Source organism: Gymnoscopelus braueri, assembly GCF_963280865.1.
Source record: "Gymnoscopelus braueri genome assembly, chromosome: 16".
Classification (NCBI taxonomy): Eukaryota; Metazoa; Chordata; class Actinopteri; order Myctophiformes; family Myctophidae; genus Gymnoscopelus; species Gymnoscopelus braueri.
Genome location: NC_137616.1, coordinates 5426438 through 5446471, shown reverse-complemented (window position 1 = coordinate 5446471; position 20034 = coordinate 5426438). Strand labels below are relative to the sequence as shown.

Genomic DNA, 20034 nt, shown 5'->3' with positions numbered 1-20034 from the left:
GGCCTAAAATAGAGCCAAAGTGGTTAATGTATGTTTCATAATATCATAATTTATATCTGAAAAGTAACTAGAAACTAAAGTTTTCAAATAATTGTAGTAGAGTAAAAGTACAATATTTGCCTCTGTGATGTAGTGGAGTAGAAGTAAAAGTATTGGAAATTGAAAATACTCAAGTAAAGTACAAATACCTCAAAATTGTACTTAAGCACAGTACTTAAGTAAATCTACTTAGTTACTTTCCACCACTGATTGGGAGTGAGTCTGCAGTTTGATTTATTTGATTTATTTATTCGCACAATGAAAACAGAACAAAAGTAACATCATTAAAACAACACAGAAAAAGTGCAGGTGAGAAAAGGAAACCCATAAAGGTTCTCACCTAAAAATAATAAACAAGTAGTTAAACAAAAATAATCAAGTTACATAATAATCAAACATAACATGACAAACACAAATACCTTGAGTGCTCCCCATTGCAGTTCTAACTGCAATGGGGAGTTCGTTGCACAGTTTGGGAGCCAGAAGGGAGAAGACTCTGGGACGTGTGGAGCGTCATGAGTTGCTAATGCTAACATCTGGCTGGGCCGTGCGCTCTGTAAATGGGACTGGTACGACTGTCTGTTCACTGTCCCGTTCTGCCATGTTGGGGACATTTGCAGATTTTGCTGGCCCAAAACAGAGAGAACATCTGGAGTGGATTCATTAGATTCCAGCTGCTGTATGTATGGTCACTGTTGCTGGCTATACGGCTTCCGCTGGTGCAGTGGTTCTCAACCAGTGGTCCAGGGACCACCAGTGGCCCTGGAGGGGGTTCCAGGTGGTCCCCAGCTAAATGATGGAGAGTTGGTAACCAAATGGACCCTCATAGATCTTTCACTCTTGAGAGCGTAAAATGAAACCAAATGGACCCTTACGGGTCCATTTGGTTTCATTTTACGCTCTCAAGAGTTGAATTATTGTTAAACAGCTGCATTACTTAATTAAATAATTGTTATTTTGGTATTAATATATGGTTAATACTGTATATCGTCTCTGTCGGGTGTCAAAACTGTTACTTTTCAGGATTCAAATTCCAAAGTAGCAAAAGTAGCAGAGCTTGCAGATCTGCTACTTTCGATGCTTTTGTGTGACGCTGTAGTATGATCAAGTATAGGGCGTTAATTTAAGAAAAAACACAAAAAAGTTACATTATGGAGATATGAGGTTTCTGTCCGGCAGTGACAACATAATACAGTACAGTAGACACACACTGCTGGTATCAGTGCTCCATGTCCTTGACTGTCGGGTGGAAACCTCATAATGTCCAAAACTGTTGCTCCTCAGGATTCAAATAAAAAAGACAGCAAAGTAGCAGATCTGCAAGCTCTAAACGCGTCGCTTCACGCCGCGTTTAGAGCTTGAAGATCTGCTACTTTTGATGCTTTTGTGTGACGCTGATCAAGTAGGGGCGTTAATTTACGAAAAAACACCAAAAGTTAGAATATGGAGATAAGAGGTTTCTGCCCCCATAGCAATGTTATATAGCACTCTGGACTTTATCAGTCCACCATCAGTTAATGGTACTTAGGCTGCTATAGTTATGAATAAACGCACGCACGCACGCACGCACGCACGCACGCACGCACGCACGCACGCACGCACGCACGCACGCACGCACGCACGCACGCACGCACGCACGCACGCACGCACGCACGCACGCACGCACGCACCGCGCGCGCACACACACGCACACGCACACACACACAGTGTGCTGGCCCGTGGTCAGTAGTGTAGCACTGCAGTCCATCAACACTCTAAGCCACTTCAACATGTCTTCATGTATTCATGTCACCTCAACACACACACACACACACACACACACACACACACACACACACACACACACACACACACACACACACACTATAGTGGACACTAGACTGTGTGTAGCCAGAGTGCAGAGCTCAGAGGAGCTCTGTCTCATTGTGAGCAACTCATTGGCCTCAAGCCGTCTACACACACACACACACACACACACACACACACACACACACACACACACACACACACACACACACACACACACACACACACTACAGGAGAAAGGAGGACTACGTTGCCATGGTGACAGGGAGTGATGTCACAGCACGGTGGTGGGGAAGGGGAGGGAGCGTAGAAATATTATTTATTCTCAGAGACGGCCTCTCTCTGTCTCTCTCTCTTTTTCTCTCTTTGTCTGTCTGTCTGTCTATCTATGTCTGTCTCTCTGTTTCTCTGTCTGTCTGTCTGTCTGTCTGTCTGTCTGTCTGTCTGTCTGTCTGTCTGTCTGTCTGCCTGCCTCTCTGTCTCTCTCTCTCTGTCTCTCTCTCTGTCTCTCTCTCTGTCTCTCTCTCTCTGAGAGTCTTTCTTTCTCTCTCTTTCTCTTTCTCTCTCTCTCTCTCTCTCTCTCTCTCTCTCTCTCTCTCTCTCTCTCTCTCTCTCTCTCTCTCTCTCTCTCTCTCTCTCTCTCTCTCTCTCTCTCTCTCTCTCTCTCTCTCTCTCTCTCTCTCTCTCATGCTCCCTGTCACAACAGCAGAATGTGAGGTAGCAGTTATTTCCATGCATCACATTGCCGTGTGTGTGTGTGTGTGTGTGTGTTTGTGTGTGGAGGGGGTCTGTGGGGAAATCAGAGCCCTTCAAAGACCTAAAGCACAACTCTAAAACACAGACACATAATGGGAGACACACACACACACACACACACACACACACACACACACACACACACACACAGACACCGTGCATGTATACAGTATACACACACACACACACACACACACACACACACACACACACACACACACACACACACACACACACACACGCACATGCACATGCCTGACGCCACACAACAACACACACGGACAATTGAACCCTCCCGCGCTGGAAGAGTTCCGTTTTTGGGTCAACATCAGAAATAAAACCACAGGGCATGTTGGTGAATCGCTGAGGCAAGATCATGATGTCTCCTCCCACACACACACACACACACAGACGTTTTTATTGCTATAGTTGTGAGGACATCAACATTGTAGGACTGCATTGAAAATAGTTTTCTGAACATTTCCCGAAAAATAGCAGATGGAGGACCGAGGTCACAACGTGTCTCAATGGGGCGTGTTGTGAGCTTGTAGATAGGCTATATTTTCCGTAGAGCGGCACTGGCATGCAACTGAGTAATATATCAGGCAATAACTCCATTTCTTAAACCTATAACCTCTAAATGTCTAATCCTATTTGAACCCCAACCAGAATATTCTGTCAAAAATGACCGATTCAGCAATGCATCGCGATTCGGCCGTGCACAATTTGGAGTCGATGCAGCAATAAATATAATTATACATAATATACAATTGTAATATAATTATAATGATGTATATAAAATTTTATTTGTTGCTGTCCGGCAGAAACCAGCCAACTAAAATGTTTCCATAAATCAGGGCCATTGAACACCCTTTACGTCTGTGTGTTGAAAAATATTGAACCAATGAAAAGTATTAAAAAGTGCTTCTGACAAAACCAGCTAACTCCATTGGATCCTCAAACTTTCTGCTAAACCAGCTAACTCCACCAAAGGGGGGTGGAGTTAGCTGGTTTTGCTGACTCCAGGCTCCACCCCCTTTTGACCGCCAACCTCATTGAGAGCTTGGAGGTCCATTCAGTTGTTCTTATCAATGATGAACAAAACCTCCTAACTCCACTTTTTGGGCGGTGAAACCGCCCCTATAAGTGAGATTTGGAAAAATGTACAAATATCTTGGGCAGTGAAACCGGCCCTAAAAGTGAGGTTTGGAAATTTGTACAATTATCCTGCGCTGTGATTGGCCAATCACAATCTATTCAGGACTGTGATTGGCCAGTGTCACATGACACATGTGCATAGCCCTATATAAGCAACCATAACTTAAAAAAAAACAATTTATTAAGTTATTGTTTTGTCCATCATAAAGTGTGTTTTACAAAAGATAAATGTATTTATCTTTTGTACATGATTGATCGACTCCATTCAGTATTGTGATTAGCTAGCAAGACACATGCTGACACTAAGTGGCTCTTTCAGATCAAAGCATATATATTGGTTGACTCCATTCAGTATTGTGGTTAGCTAGGAAGACACCGCCCACTTCACACAGGGTGTGATTTTTGTTTTGTTTTTGTCATTTCCTGAAACATTTTGGAGTTAGCTGGTTGCTGCCGGACAGCAGAGATATATAGGCCTACTATAATTCTAAATAAAAATATGATGTTCAGTATATCTGATGCTTGTATTGACTGATGAAACATTTGCCATGTTGTGCAGTAATATAGAAAAGTGTGATGCATCGTCAAATCGAATCGTTACCTGGTGAATCGTAATGGAATTGAACCGTGAGGGCCATAAATCCAACCTGAAATCAAACATGTTTTTCCTGTGAGCATGGAAAAGGGTCCTCTTATTTCTCTTATTTACAGTGGTGGAAAAAAAATGCTGAAATTCTTTACTTAAGTAAAAGTACCAATACTGCAATATAGAAATACTCTGTTACAAGTAAGAGTCAAGAATTCTAAATTTTACTTGAGTAAAAGTGCAAAAGTATTGGCATCAACATGTACTTAAAGTACCAAAAGTAAAAGTACTAAAACGTTTTGAAAATAGCAGATTTACAAGCTCACAACGCGTCACGATGCGACGCGTTGTGAGCTTGTTGTGAGCTTGTTATTTATAAAATAGGGCCAAAGTGGTTAATGTATGTTTCATATCATAAAAGTATATCTGAAAAGTAACTAGTAACTAAAGTTTTCAAATAATTGTAGTAGAGTAAAAGTACAATATTTGCCTCTGAGATGTAGTGGAGTAGAAGTAAAAGTATTGGAAATTGGAAATACTCAAGTAAAGTACAAATACCTCAACATTTTACTTAAGTACAGTACTTGAGTACATCTACTTAGTTATTTTACACCACTGAATTCTACTACTGTACACTTTTGGGGACATTTGGTATAGTAAACGCACGCACGCGCACACACACACACACACACACACACACACACACACACACACACACACACACACACACACACACACACACACACACACACACACACACACAGAGGCCGTGCCCCGCAGTCATCAGTGGCATTTGGATGGCGGTGGCACAATGGGAGCACAGTGAAAGGAGCGAGGATGGCAGAGCAGGCTCTCTGCCATCACACCCCAAGCCAGGGTTGCCAAGTCCGCTCATTATAACACACATAAATACATCTATTTGCATTAGATTTCAATGAATAAAATATATACATATAACATACTATACATCATATGAAATAAATCTGTGATATCTGGGATCCTTGGTCTGTTGAGGTTACAGTAGAAACAGTCGCTAATGTAGGTTTAAAGTGCCCATGCCTAATGGACAGTCACTTCTTTTGGGCTTGTTTTCATACTGTAGACCTGGTTGCTTCTTTATCTCGCAAAACCTGGCAACGCTGACTGAAGTTCTCTCTCTCTATCTCTCTCTCTCTCTCTCTCTCGCTCTCTCTCTCTCGTGTTCAGAGAGAGAGAGGGACCTCTTATCTCCATATTTTAACTTATTTATGTATTTTTCGTAAATGAATGACCCTTATGTCATCATACTACAGCGTCACACAAATTCAAATAATTGTAGCGGAGTAAAAGTACAATATTTGCCTTTGAGATGTAGTGGAGTAGAAGTATTGGAAATTGGAAATACTCAAGTAAAGTACAAATACCCCAAAACTAAGTACAGTAATTGAGTACATGTACTTAGTTACTTTACACCACTCGCGAGAGATTATTTTTGTACGCATTTTGACAAGCTGCATGTTCGCAGGTTTGAGTCCACGCAGACAACCACAATGGCGGCTGATGTTTTTTTTTTGGCGCTCGCCACCGCCAAAAAAACCCTGATAGGCGGCCGGCCGGCCGGGCTGTAATTGGCTGTCTAAAAGCCTCCCAGCATAGTGATGGCAACTCGCTGAATAACGCCTCACGTCCCCCCTTGCTAATGGCCGCTCACGGCTGCTGGCACCTCTCTCTCTCTCCCTCACACACACACACACACACACACCAGCGCTAGCTGTCTAGCCATTGTTTTTGGACCGCCAGGAACGGGGCCGGAGGATTTTGGAGGATAAAATATTGCTACGGAGAGGAATATGTCAGCTCTTGACACCTGCCAAGCCCGGCGGGTGCTCGCCGGAGAGATGTATTGTGAATGCTAATCAGTAACAGTAGGAGGTGTTGTGTCTCGCGCATATATACTGTTAGCCTGGCCATCTGAGATCCTCCGCCTACCGATATGTCCGGATGAAATCTAGATTCAACATAGGGGGGGTAAGAGTCGGACAGCGGTCAGCGAACGAACGGGCACTTTTTAAAAACTTTATTCTTCTCTTTTTTTTTGTCTTATTTTTCATCATTATTATACTGTGGTTGTCCGGCAGAAACCTCTTATCTCCATATTTAAACACATCTTCAGAATGATCGATCCCCTGATGGTTGCTAATCACGGGGGGGTTTCACTGTGCTTCCGTGAAAGAAAAAAGAAATGTCATTGTGACCCCCCGTTCACCCCGTTCGCTTGTTATATCTCCTGGTTCTGCGTGCATCTGGGGATGAAATAGTCACTCACGTCACGTGTTAGCGAAGAGCACCATCTAGTGAAAAGAGTGAATGAGTGAGAGGACCAAAAGTAGCAGATCCACAAGCTCCAAACTGCTACTTTTGAATTTGAATCTTGAAAAAGTAACTACCGGAACATGCCGCACCAGTATTTTGCCACTTGTACCTGTATGTACAGTATGTAAGTAAACTGTAAGTAAGTAGCCTTGACCAATGTTTACCGGCCAGGAGCCTATCTCCAGGTTCTGGAGCGTGAGGCGGCTTGAAGTACATCCCCCTGGATCGGCTATTTTTGGCTAATGCCCCCCCCCCCCCAGTGGTGGAAAGTAATTAAGTACATTTACTTAAGTATTGTACTTATAATAATTTTGAGTTATTTGTACTTTACTTGAGTATTTCCAATTTCCAATACTTCTACTCCACTACATCTCGGATCCAAATATTGTACTTTTACTCCACTACATTTATTTGAAAACTTTAGTTACTAGTTACTTTGTACATTTTGATGATTATTACAAAAGATACATTAACTCATTCAGTGCCTGACTTATTTCTGGCAGTTTGGCTCTGAGTGCCAGAGCCAAAAATACATTGTAAAAAAAAAAGTGCTTAGGAAGCGAGATACAGCCTTTTTCAGTAAGATGTTAAACAAGAAGTGAATGGAGCAGCAAATCTTCAAATCATGACATCTTGGGTTCTGAAAAAAAAAATCATGACGTCGGTGACGTCATTGGCACCCTGGGCTTATAAAAACGTGACGTCGGTGACGTCAATGGCACTGAATGAGTTAAGCACTTCAGCCCTATATACATGTTGGCCATTTGAAAATAGCCGATCTACAAGCTCACAATGCGTTGCGATGAGCTTGTATTTTCAAAATATGTTTATACATTTGAAAACTTGAAATGGGACATTCTGCATAAGGAGCACTTTTACTTTTGGTACTTTAAGTACATTTTGATGCCAATGCTTTTGTAATTTTACCCCCCCCCCCCAGAATATCCAACGCTGGGCTTCAAGTGGTTAACATACACTCGCTAATGTCACCACCAGCAGCTTTGTAGCGTAAGTGCTTGAGCGGCTTAGCTAATAAATGGCTGTAAACGTTGGGATTAGCTGCTTAACTGTATGCTACATGTGGTCTGTAATGACTTAATGGACACTTTACAAGCTAAGCACTATTTTATGGCACTTTAATAAAACAGCTAATCAGGAGATAATATTTAAAAGGATCTTGTTAGGGTTTTAATTTTTTTAGTTTTTTCTTTTTTTTACTCGTGTTACTTTATTTTATGGTGAGACAGTAAATGATGTCATAAACATTTTGTTCCGGCGCCGCCCAAGTTCCACCCTGCTAAGTTTTATCATTCCGTTTCTGATGAGGTTGGACTCCCAGTTTATTTATTATGCATATCGTCGCTGTCGGGCAGAAACCTCTCACTCCATATTTTAACTTGTTAACGCCAGTTGTGGAAAAAGCACTCAAATGTAAAAGTATCAGTACTGCAATGTAGAAGTACTCTGTTACAAGTGAAAGTCCGGAATTCAAAATTTACTTGAGTAAAAGTACAAAAGTATTGGTATCAAAGTGTACTTAAAGTACCAAAAGTAAAAGTACAAAAATGTTTGAAAATAGCAGATCTACAAGCTCACGACGCGTCGTAAGCTTGTAGATTGGCTATTTTCAAATAGCCTATGTATAAAATAGGGCTAAAGTGGTTAATGTATGTTTTATAATGTAATAATGTATATCTGCAAAGTAGCGAGTAACTAAAGTTTTCAAATAATTTTAGTAGAGTAAAAGTACAATATTTGCCTCTGAGATGTAGTGGAATAGAAGTAAAAGTATAGACAATTGGAAATACTCCAGTAAAAGTACCTCAAAGTTGTACAGTACTTGAGTAAATGTACTTAGTTACTTTACACCACTGGTTAATGCCCTACTTGATCACACTACAGTCACACGAAAGCATCAAAAGCAGCAGAATGCTATTTTTTTATCCTGAAAAGTAACAGTTTTGGACATAGGAGGTTTCCACCCGACAGCTGCAATGTGCTCTTTAATTTGTGGCTCCAGGAAATTAAAACACAAACAAATGAAATCAATTCAAATGAAAACTATGGCATCGTAAACATAGTAAATCGTTTGTGTCGGGGCAGAAACCTTTTATCTCCGTATTGGAACTTCGTAAATTAATGCCCTACATCGTCATACACAAAAGTAGCAAAAGTAGCCGATCTACAAGCTCAAAACGTGTCCCATCACGACGCGTCTTGAGCTTGTAGATCTGCTGTCTTTTGCTGTATTTCAATTTGTGTTCTGAAAAGTGAACGGTTTTGGATGCACTGTATGAGGTTTCCCCCCGACAGCAACGAAATTGGAAATGAAGTAGCCAACCCATAACAAAGGGATTCAGTTCATCTCAATAATATAACCGAATGATGTCTAAAAACTGGGATACATTCACTGCAGGATTCAAACATAATATTGTCTTTGTCGGGTGGAAAACCTCATTATATGTCCAAAACTGTTACTTTTCAGGATTCAAATTCAAAAACGTGAAAAGTAGCAGATCTGCCAGCTCACCAAGAGAAAAAGGTGTCTATAGAGCGCCACTTCCATATACAGTATGTACAGTACTTCCCCTGTAGAATCGCGACACGGTTTTCACACCCTGGGGAACGTAAACAGATCTGCACGTCATCAACATATGGTCTCTGTCGGGTAGAAACCTCATATGTCCAAAACTGGTACTTTTCAGGATTCAAATTCAATCAAAAGTAGCAGATCTACAAGCTCAAAACGCGTCGCTTCGCGCCGTGTTTCAAGCTTGCAGATCTGCTACTTTTGATGCTCTTGTGTGACACTGTGGTATGATCAAGTGGGACGTTAATTTACGAAAAAACACAACACGTTAAAATATAGAGATTCGAGGTTTCTGCCCGACAGCAACGATATTAACAATCCTCATTGTAATCCCAGTGTACCAACAATGTTTATTTGATCGGGACAGATACTGTGTACATACAGTACATAGGGAGGCTGGGAACAGATGCTCAATGCAAGCATCACAGTGCTTATAGCAGATGCTAATTTGCAACAACACTAGTCCCTAGGAGGGCTTTTTGCCGGAAACAAAAACATGACTAGGTTTTATTCACAGACTAACATCCTCTCATTATTGTTCGTTTGAAAAACGAGGTAAAGCTGCAACCACTCGTGCTGATTACAGCCAGGTGTGTTTATAGTTGAGGATTGCAGAGTGATTTAAAAAAGAAAGAGATTATAAGCACGCTGAAAATCTGTTGTGGCATGGTACCTTTTGATTTCAAGGACCCCCATAACTCTGAGAGTGTACAAATGGAACCAACTGGTTCCATTTGTTTTCCATTTGTGCACTCTCAGAGTTAGAGACCTGTAAGGGTCCATTTGGAACCCCCCTAAGGGTCCCTGGACCCCATTTTTGAGAACCACTGCATTAAGAGAATGCGACATGCCTTTACCGCTTGTGCTATAACCAAGCCCCGCTTCTGTGACGAATGCGGAACTGCCTCTCGTCTAGCAAAAACCACACCCCGCTTCTGTGACACACGCGGAACTGCCTCTCGTTTAGCAAAAAACACGCCCCGCTTCTGTGACAAACACGGAACTGCCTCTCGTCTACCAAAAACCACGCCCGCTTCTGTGACAAGCATGGAACTGCCTCTCATCTACCTAAAACCACGCCCCGCTTCTGTGACGCACGCGGAACTGCCTCTCACTAACAACAACTGCAGACTTTTTTCTGGGCCGATAAAGTATAGTTTTTGACCGCGACGGAGGCACGCCGCCTCAAGCTAACTTGAGCCACGAGAGGCTCCGCCGAACGAGCTAAAGCGAGCGAGTCGCCGTGCCGAGCGTTGCGAGGTTCGCTTGAGCCGACTCAGCGCCGTCGGAGATATGTTCCGATAGGGACAGAATCGTAAATCATGTTTTGGGGTGAACGTTTGCCCCAACTGCCACTCAAGGTGGCTACTGGCCAATCACAGCGCGTCCTTGCACAAGTGGTGTAGGCTTTGGGATGACATGTCCGAAATCTCTCCCTACTTCCTATATACAGTAGGTAGTTATATTTCCTAGGGAGCTTACTGGGGAAAAAGGTGTGTGTGTGTGAATTATAGGCATCACGTCATTCGGTTCATTTGAGTGATCCGTCTCAGTCAACAATAATGCTTTTCCCCATATTTTTTTTACTTTTTGTGTTTTTTCATCAATGAATGCCCTACTTGAACCCACTACAGCGTCACACAAAAACATAAAAAGTAGGAGATCTGGAAGCTCGAAACGCGGCGTGAAAAATCGTAAAAATATGTGCTAACCTTTGAATATATCTTCTTTTTTTTTGTGAACATTTGTAACTCAAATTTTTGCCTCTGGGGGTCCCTGGAACAAAATATTTGAGATAGGGGGTCTGCGACCAAATACATATCATTTTGTGGGTCCTTGACATGACAAAGTTTGAGAACCACTGATAGATAGCCTGGCTCCAGCCCCTGAATCGTTAGCCTCGCATTCAGAGTCTGGTGACGCCTGTAGAAAGGTGGGGTTTTCTCTGTAAAAAATCTAACCGGCGAGCCGGCCCCGATCGGGATAATCCAGTATGAACCAATTGCCAAAGAGTCCCACTTTGGCCACACCCCCGTCTCAGAAAACGGCTGCACTGAGCAATGGAGAATAATGGAGTGAAACTAAATGAGAATTCAGGCTGAGTGTCAGGCTACTCTATAGACAGACCAAGTCTCCACTGTTTGGGGTGTTGTGTGAGTTCACTTCTGTCCCTCAGCTCCCTCGTCCTTGATCAATATGTATTTACCATTCCTCCCAATCTGTTAATCAACTTATCGAGCTTGTCAGATCAGCCGGTGTAGGCTCAGAGATGCTGTTTTGTTTCAAGTTTCAATTCTCTATTTGTTATGCACAACAATGCGGTGAAATTGAAAAAAGCAAAGGCTTGCCACTTGCCAGCATGCACAATCAGCTATGAAAGGTAATAGAGAAGAAACACTGTGAGCCATTCAGAATTGAAACAAGCAACCAATCATTGCAGACTCTCAACAAACCTTCTCGTCTCTGAATAATATGAACCTCTGCCATCGGGAAAGACTCCTGTGTGCCAAAGTGCAAATCAAAGCGCTTGAAGCCATCGTTTTGTTCCAACTTCCAAGCCTCCGTCAAAGTTGCTGAACTCTAAATGATAAATCTTAATGCAATAGAGCAGCATGCAATACAATGAACACTTAGCACTTTCGCACATTAATTCTTACTGTTCATGTTGTGTCAGTGTTAAATGTATAGTCAATATCTCCTATCTTTAGCCACTTAAACCCGTACTTGGTTGACCGGGGTTCCCCAGGGGCCTGTTCTTGGTCCCCTCCTTTCTTCTCTCTTGTGCCTATTTTTGTTGAATGTTTGATTGTCCCATTAAGACCTGAAGCCGATTCTATAAATGTCTTCTAAATCCCAACAGTCTTCTGAAAAACGTATGTTTATATCAGTGGTGCTCAAACTTTTTCATGTCAAGGACCCCCCAAATTGTTATTATGTATTTGGCCGCCGACCCCCATCTCAAAATATTTAGTTCCAGGGACCCCCAGAAGCAAAGATTTGAGTTAAAAATGTTTCCTTTAAAATGATATATATATTCAAAGATTTGCACACATTTTCACGATTTTTCAAAAATAACAGATCTACAAGCTCGTAGCACGGCACTCGGTGCCGCGCTATGAGCTTGTAGATCTCCTATTTTTGAATAGCCAAAGTGGAAAATAATGCTTTTAACTCAAATCAAAAAATGACACAGATGCGTTCCAGGTCTCAACAGGTTAATATGATGTCCAGAAGGGATACTGATACATGGTTCATGTACGCTGGGCTTGGACAGCTACTGTAAGTCTCTAAGTGGTTCTCACACTTGTTTTAAAATTTCAAGGACCCCCATAACTCTGAGAGTTACAGACCTGTTAGGGGTTCACGTGGCTACGGTGGTTTTTATATGAGAAACAATTGCCTAGCATCGTGTCAGACGCTTGTCATGTTTTCGTGATTTATTTTGTATTCTTTTCTGTGAAGCAACAGACCGTAGGAGCACTGTGCTGGAAACAAACAATAAAAGTTTATACTTTGACCTTAATAACATTCATTTCATTGCTGGCAGTGAAATGCTCTGAGTTGTTGTTGTGGTTTAAGGTTGAGCGTTTGATTGAGTGAAAGTTCAGAAGGAAAGATTTGGTGTGATTCATGCGTTGGTGTTCTTTTTAGATCTGAATCCTTACTGATAGAGCCAGTAACTCCACACTATACTTTATCCCATTCAAACCGGGAAAGCGTCAATGTCATTTTAGATTTTAGCTCTATATATCAGATCTACAAGCTCACAGCGTGTCACTTCGTGCCGCTAGCTTGTAGCTTCCTCTTCAGGAAACACTACCCTTCCTCTTTGCCTGGCCTACTTGTTGTTAACTAGTTGTACGAACTCTTGTTTTATTTTTGTATTGTTTTATTGGATCTTGTTTAGTCGATACACTTATTTTTTTTAGCTCGTGCTCATTTGATTTTGCTATTTTGTCTCATCTGTTTAAGGAAATAGGTAGCTGATATATTGCACTTTTACCTTAGCGCTAGGTATACTCTTGGTTGCTTGTTTTTGCAGGAAATGCACTTAAGACTTCTGGTGATTAGTAGTTTCGTTCCCTACCTATGTTGAATGCACTTATTGTAAGTCGCTTTGGATAAAAGCGTATGCTAAATGACTGTAATGTAATGTAATGTATATCTGCTATTTCTTTTTATGTTTTAATCTTGAAAGTGTTTGAAAAACGTTGAATAATTTAACTCAAATCTTCTCTTCTGGGGGTCCCTGACAAAAAACATTTTCAGATGGGGGGAGGGGGCGTCCGCGGCCAAATACATATCATTTTGGGGGTACTCCTTGGCACGGAAAAGTTTGATCATAATATATATAAATGTTCTGTGGCCGGGGGGGGATACGTGCATTATTGCCGGATATGGTGCCTTCAGCCTGACTGCGCGGGTGAAAACCACCTCATGAAGACTTGCCGCTGAAAACGTAACCCTTTAGGGGTTGGTACATGGATCGTGTTTGTTTATACACACGATCCGACCATGGATTATAATGGATATAACATTTATGTGACCCGTTGAAAAGGTTTTAAAACACGAACATCTCTGGCAGTGGGCTGACACTCTTCTGAAAAACCCTGGCAGTTAAAGAGTTAATGGGTTAACCCATTAAAACCGGGAACGCATCTGTGTCATTTTAGATTTTTATATATCGTCTGTCGGGTGGAAACCTCATGTCCAAAGCTGTTACTTTTGAGGATTCAAATTCAAAAATAGCAAAAGTAGCAGATCTTCAAGTTCTAGTGTAGGATTTAGAAGACATTTGCAGAATCGGCCTCAGGTCTTTAGTAGTCATTGTTAGCAGTGAAACGTTTGGAGTTGTTGTGATTAAGGTTGAGCGTGTGATCGAGTGAAAGTTCAGGAGGAAGAACGGCTGTGATTTCGTGTTTTTTTTGTTTTGACTCCTAACTGATATATAGCCAGTAACTCCACACTTACTTTAACCCATGAAGACCGGGAAAGCATCTGTCATTTTAACCACTTTGACCATTATTTTATACTTTGGCTATTCAAAAATACCAGATATACAAGCTCATACTGTAGCACACTATGAGCTTAGATCTGCAATATCTTTGGAAAAAAATATGAACATTTGAGCAAATCTTTGAATATATATATTTTTAAAGCGAACATTATATATTTTTAAAGCGAACATTTGTTCAAATCTTTGCTTCTGGGGGATTCTACAAATGTCTTTCAAAGATTCAAATATTTGCACACATTTTCACGATAAAAAAAAAGCAGATCAGTGCCACGCTATGAGCTTGTATATCTGCTATTTTTGAATGGCCAAACACATCTAAAATGACACAGATGCGTTTCCGATCTTAATGGGTTAAGGGATATAAAACAACCTTCAGCTCAGAGCTCTGGTATATAACAGCCGGGTCACTGCCTTCGTCTCCAACCAAACTTCAAACAGTCCAAAAAAGACAAAAATGGATTATGCGTCTTATATGGTCTCAGTCTTTCTTTCTTTTTTTTCTGTCGAATTGCCGGCTATTTCATCATGGCGGAAGAAAACCTCGATGTGTGGCGCGAGTTCATTCCAGTTTTTGGAGCGGGATATCTCCAGAGGAATGGCAGCGATTTGATGGTTGGAGGAAGAAGCGGAGCTAGGGTTTCATCATGGGCTAGAGATGGTTTATTGTGCGGCAGCGCGGCCGGTGCCCATGCCAACCAACTGGCAGGGAACTGGGTTAGGAGCAGTGACAGTGGTGTAAAGTAACTAAGTACATTTACTCACATTACATTTACTGTACTTCAGTACAATTTGAGGTATTTTGTACTTTACTGGAGAATTTCCAATGTTCAATACTTTTACTTCTGCTCCACTACATCTCAGAGGCAAATATTGTACTTTTACTCCACTACAATTATTTGAAAACTTTAGTTACTAGTTACTTTGTAGATATAAATGATCACATTATAAAACATGCATTAACCACTTTAGCCCTATTTTATACCATAGGCTATTTGAAAATAGACGATCTATAAGCTCACACCACGTCGGAAACGGTGCGGTGCGGTGTTTTGTGCTTATTGATCTGCTATTTTCAAAAATCCAAAGTTTATACAGGCTGAAGTGGTTAATGTATGTTTTGTAATAATAATCAAAATCTCCAAAGTAACAATAGCAACTAAACTCAAATCATTGTAGTGGAGTAAAAGCATAATATTTTCCTCTGTAGAAGTAAAAGTACTGGAAATTGGAAATGCTCAAGTGATGCTATACGGAAAGTCCTACAGTGTGGTTTGTCAGTTGGTCTGAACTTGTATTACAGATAATAGTACACGCACGCACACACACACACACACACACACACACACACACACACACACACACACACACACACACACAGAGAGCTCTCCGGGAGTCCGTGTTTTTTATAGCCAAATTTGCTAATTAAACAAATTCCGTTGGCAGGCAACCTGCATGAGGTTCCAGACAGCCTGGTACAACCTGTCTAGTACACTCAACACACGCACGCACACGCGCGAACGCACGCACGCACGCACGCACGCGCACACGCACACGCACACGCACTCGCACTCGCACCCACACGAACCTGCCGGGGACATTGCGTTGACTTACATTATGTTCCCCTTACCCCTAACCCCCACCCGCTCAGCCCATGAAACCTTAGTCACATCTAATTGTTAATACCAATTACAAGCATGTCCCCAGTTTGACATAACGACCCCAATCAATGCTTTCATGTCCAATAAATTACATTCACACAACCATGCATACACATGCATATGTATGCACGCGACAGACAGACAGACAGACAGACAGAGGAGGAAAAAGTACTCAAATGTTTTACTTAAGTAAAAGTATCAATACTGCAATGTTGAAGTACTCTGTTACAAGTAAAAGTCAGAAAAAGTACAAAAGTAATGGCATAAAAATGTACTTCAAATATATAAAATTAATACAAATTATTTTTATTCATTATTTATCCAGTATATCTACAAGGTAGATCTACTGGTAGATCGGCTATTTTCAAATGGCCGTAAAAAAGATTTACAAAACAAACAAAAAATCTAGAAAGTAACTAGTAACTACATTTTTCAAGTAATTGTAGTGGAGTAAAAGTACAATATTTGGCTCTGAGATGTAGTGGAGTAGAAGTAAAAGTAAAGAAAATTGGAAATGCTCCAGTAAAGTAAAAGTACCTCAAAATTGGACTTAAGTACAGAACTTGAGTAAATGTACTCAGTTACTTTCCACCACTGAGCACGCGCGCACACACACACACACACACTCACACTCACACTCACACACACTCACATGTGCACGTGCACACTTTGCACTTACATTATTAAGGTTTCAGTTTTAAGGGCAGCCTCGGGCAAAGAGAGAGGAAAAAAAAAAACTAAACATTAAACTCCAGCAAAATGTTGGTGGGTGGATATACTGTATATTGCTTGGAATAATGGCACAGTGCTGTATGTTAAATATTATATTACTTATTCTATATATTCTATAGCCTTTGTGAAGGTCCTGTGTAAGCGGCTGTGTATTACACAACATTATGAATTATAGACTGAGGATCTCTGTCGGGTGGAAACCTCATATGTTCGAAACTATTTCTTTTCAGGATTCAAATTCCAAAGTAGCAGATCCACAAGCTCGAAACGCGTCGCTTCGCGCCGCGTTTCGAGCTTGTAGATCTGCTACTTTAGATGCTTTTGTGTGACGCTGTAGTATGATCAAGTAGGGTGTTAATTTACGGAGAAAAAAACTCAAAAAGTTAGAATATGGAGATAAGAGGTTTCTGCCCGACAGCAACAATATATATGCTATGGTCTTTGGGAAGGTATTGTGTTGACTGCTGTGTATTACACAACATTATGGATTATATATAGACCGCATGAGGTGGTGATGAATATTAATGTCATTGTTGTCTTAGTGGTGGTCATGACGATGAGGATGATGAGGACTTGTACTTTTACTCCACTACAATTATTTGAAAACTTTAGTTACTTTGCTGATATAGAAGATTACTGTACATTCCAAAACATACATTAACCACATGAGCCCGATTTTATACCGAGGCTATTTGAAAATAGCCGATCTACAAGCTCGCAACGCGTTGCGATGAGCTTGTAGATCTGCTATTTTCAAACATTTTAGTACTTTTACTTTTGGTACTTTAAGTACATTTTGATACGAATACTTTTGTACTTTTACTCAGGTAATTTAATTTTATTCCAGACTTTTACTTGTAACAGAGTACTTCTACATTGCATTATTGATACTTGAAACATTTGAGTACTTTTTCCACCACTGATGAGGATGAGGATGAGGACGATGATGATGGTGATGATGACAGCAAGGATTAAGAAATGACAGTGATGAAGATCACCGTTTCTCATTGTCTGGTCCCGGGCCGGAACCCCAGTCTACACTGTAAAATCCTCAGTGTTAATATAACCCATTCAATCCGGGAACGCATCTGTGTCACTTTAGATTCCTTTGGCTATTCAAAAATAGCAGATATACAAGCTCATAGCGCGGCACGTACTTTGAGTTGAACTAATTCACTACAGAAGAGGACCAGCTCGTTAAGATCCACAGACTTCCAGTCGCATGTATGAAACACTAGTCCCATGTGGAGTTTCAGATGGCTTGTCAGGCAGAATTTCCCATATTCTTAACCCACATCCCGACCCGACACAACAGTGTGGTCCCCAGGTTGATTGTTCTTTAGTCAGGATGGTGGTCCCTGTTTACAATCAGTTGAAAAGTCATGCGTTTCTAGTCATGATCTAGTTTGTTTGTTGGCTTTGTTTGTCGGCTCTCCTCCTGCATTGTCCTCATTGCTTTATTAACATTAAAAAAGCCTTGATTTATACTCCGCTGTACAACGGTGTATAGAGCTCATGATGACGCATCTTGAGCTTTGCAGTTAAGCTATTTCCACTGAACGACGAAGTATCAATTAAGCATAGTGCATAGGGGTGGCGGCCATTTTGTTTACCGGCTCTGGTTGCACAGATAGAAAGCCCTTTTATGCGGTTTTCAAATATTCGGTGTTTTATGTTCATGATTCACCAGGAGCCTGGATGGCTTGGTTCCAGGTTTAAAATAATTAAAATATATATTTTTGGCCACTGCTATGCTCTATAACTCCTGTGCTGCTGCTCATTGTGTCGGCTTCATCCTTTTTATACCTGCTTAGTGTGTATACGCTTGTGTGTCCAATGGCCATGGCATCTCAAACGCCCATTCGCTCCCCTCCCCCTCCCATCTTTACGCTGCCTCTCCCCCCTCGACTCCCCCCCCTCGACTCCCCCCCCTCTCCGTCGACCATAACCCCTTACCCCGCCCGCCGGCTTTCTAGATCCCCATATCAGTCCCTCCTCTGTTTTTCTCTTTCTTAGTTCCCCCCAACCTGACAGTGCCGCGGGGCAAGTCGCCCCTGGTGGCCCGCGAGGGCGACACGGTGGAGCTGGAGTGCCTGGTCTCGGGGAAGCCCAAGCCCATCATCCTTTGGTCGCGCGCCGACAAGGAGGCGCCCATGCCGGACGGCGGCGCGCAGACGGAGAGCTACGACGGCGTGCTGCGCGTGGTCAACGTGTCGCGGGAGATGACCGGCTCGTACCGCTGCCAGACCAGCCAGTACAACGGCTTCAACGTCAAGCCGCGCGAGGCCATCGTGGAGCTCATCGTACAATGTGAGTTAAGAAGAAGGATCACACAGCAGGTTTTATTGTCATTCCATACAGGTACAGAACAATATTTTACCCAGGTCCTGGTCATGGCAGAATTAATTTCACCTAAACACAGCCGTTCTGTTCTACCTCACCATGTATGTCAGCATTCCTTTTCTGGTCCTCATCAGTCTGGAACGCTACATAAAACACTACATAATACCAATAGTGCAAATAAGGCAATTGCGCTTACCCACTAAAATTGCACTTGCCCATTAGAAACAAAAAACGATGCAATAGCAACATTATTTAAAAGCGGCAGCATTTATAGTGCTTAAGTGCTAATGCAATGATCACAGTTCAAGTTCATAATTCTCTCAGCTACAGGGAAGAAGCTATTATTTTGCCTACTGGTTCTGGCCTTAATACTACGCAGCCTCCTGTCCGAAGGGACGGGTTCACATTTTTTTTGGTGCCCAGTAGAGCGTTCTTCCGGGTGCTTCAAACGCCAGTGAGCAACATTCATTGAAATGAATAGCTGGGGGCGGGGCAGTCCGCCCTCTAGATATATTATAACTCTATGGGTCAAACAGACTGTGTGCTGGGTGAGTGGCATCTTTCATGATACTGGTAGCCTTTTTCCTGCAACTGGTGGTATGGTGTAAATGTGTGTACTGTACAAGTGTGTGTGTAGCAATCACGGTGTAGCAGGGCCTCCTGTGGCCCCACGGGGGTGCCAGAGGTGGCCTGGCACCCCTCAGTTGCAAAGTTTTATGAAAAAACAAAAACATATTGGCTTATGGTGATAATTGTCATAGAGATGACACTAACAATATGAAACACTTTCTTTTCATCTGAAGCTTGCCCCAGTCTAACTTCCCACATGTACAATCACTGGAGCGATTAATCTTGGCAGCGTTCATATAATTGTTAGCGTGCATGTGATCCCGCACCACGACGCACCTGTCAATTTGTGTGTCTCATACATGTGCATTCCTTGAAGAAGGGTTTACACGTGTTTCCTGCTATGAATGTCATCCCGTCGTGTACAGAA

At 41.9% G+C, this 20034-nt stretch overlaps 1 protein-coding gene across 1 annotated transcript in view; it reads left to right on the top strand.

Moving 5' to 3' along the window:
* LOC308102587 (MAM domain-containing glycosylphosphatidylinositol anchor protein 2) overlaps positions 1-20034 on the top strand; it is a gene marked incomplete at both ends in the record, with an annotated part of 464799 nt that overhangs the window by 302762 nt on the left and 142003 nt on the right. Inside the window, 1 exon segment of the mRNA XM_080452356.1 lies at positions 18684-19004. Coding sequence (XP_080308482.1) covers positions 18684-19004 — 321 coding nt within the window.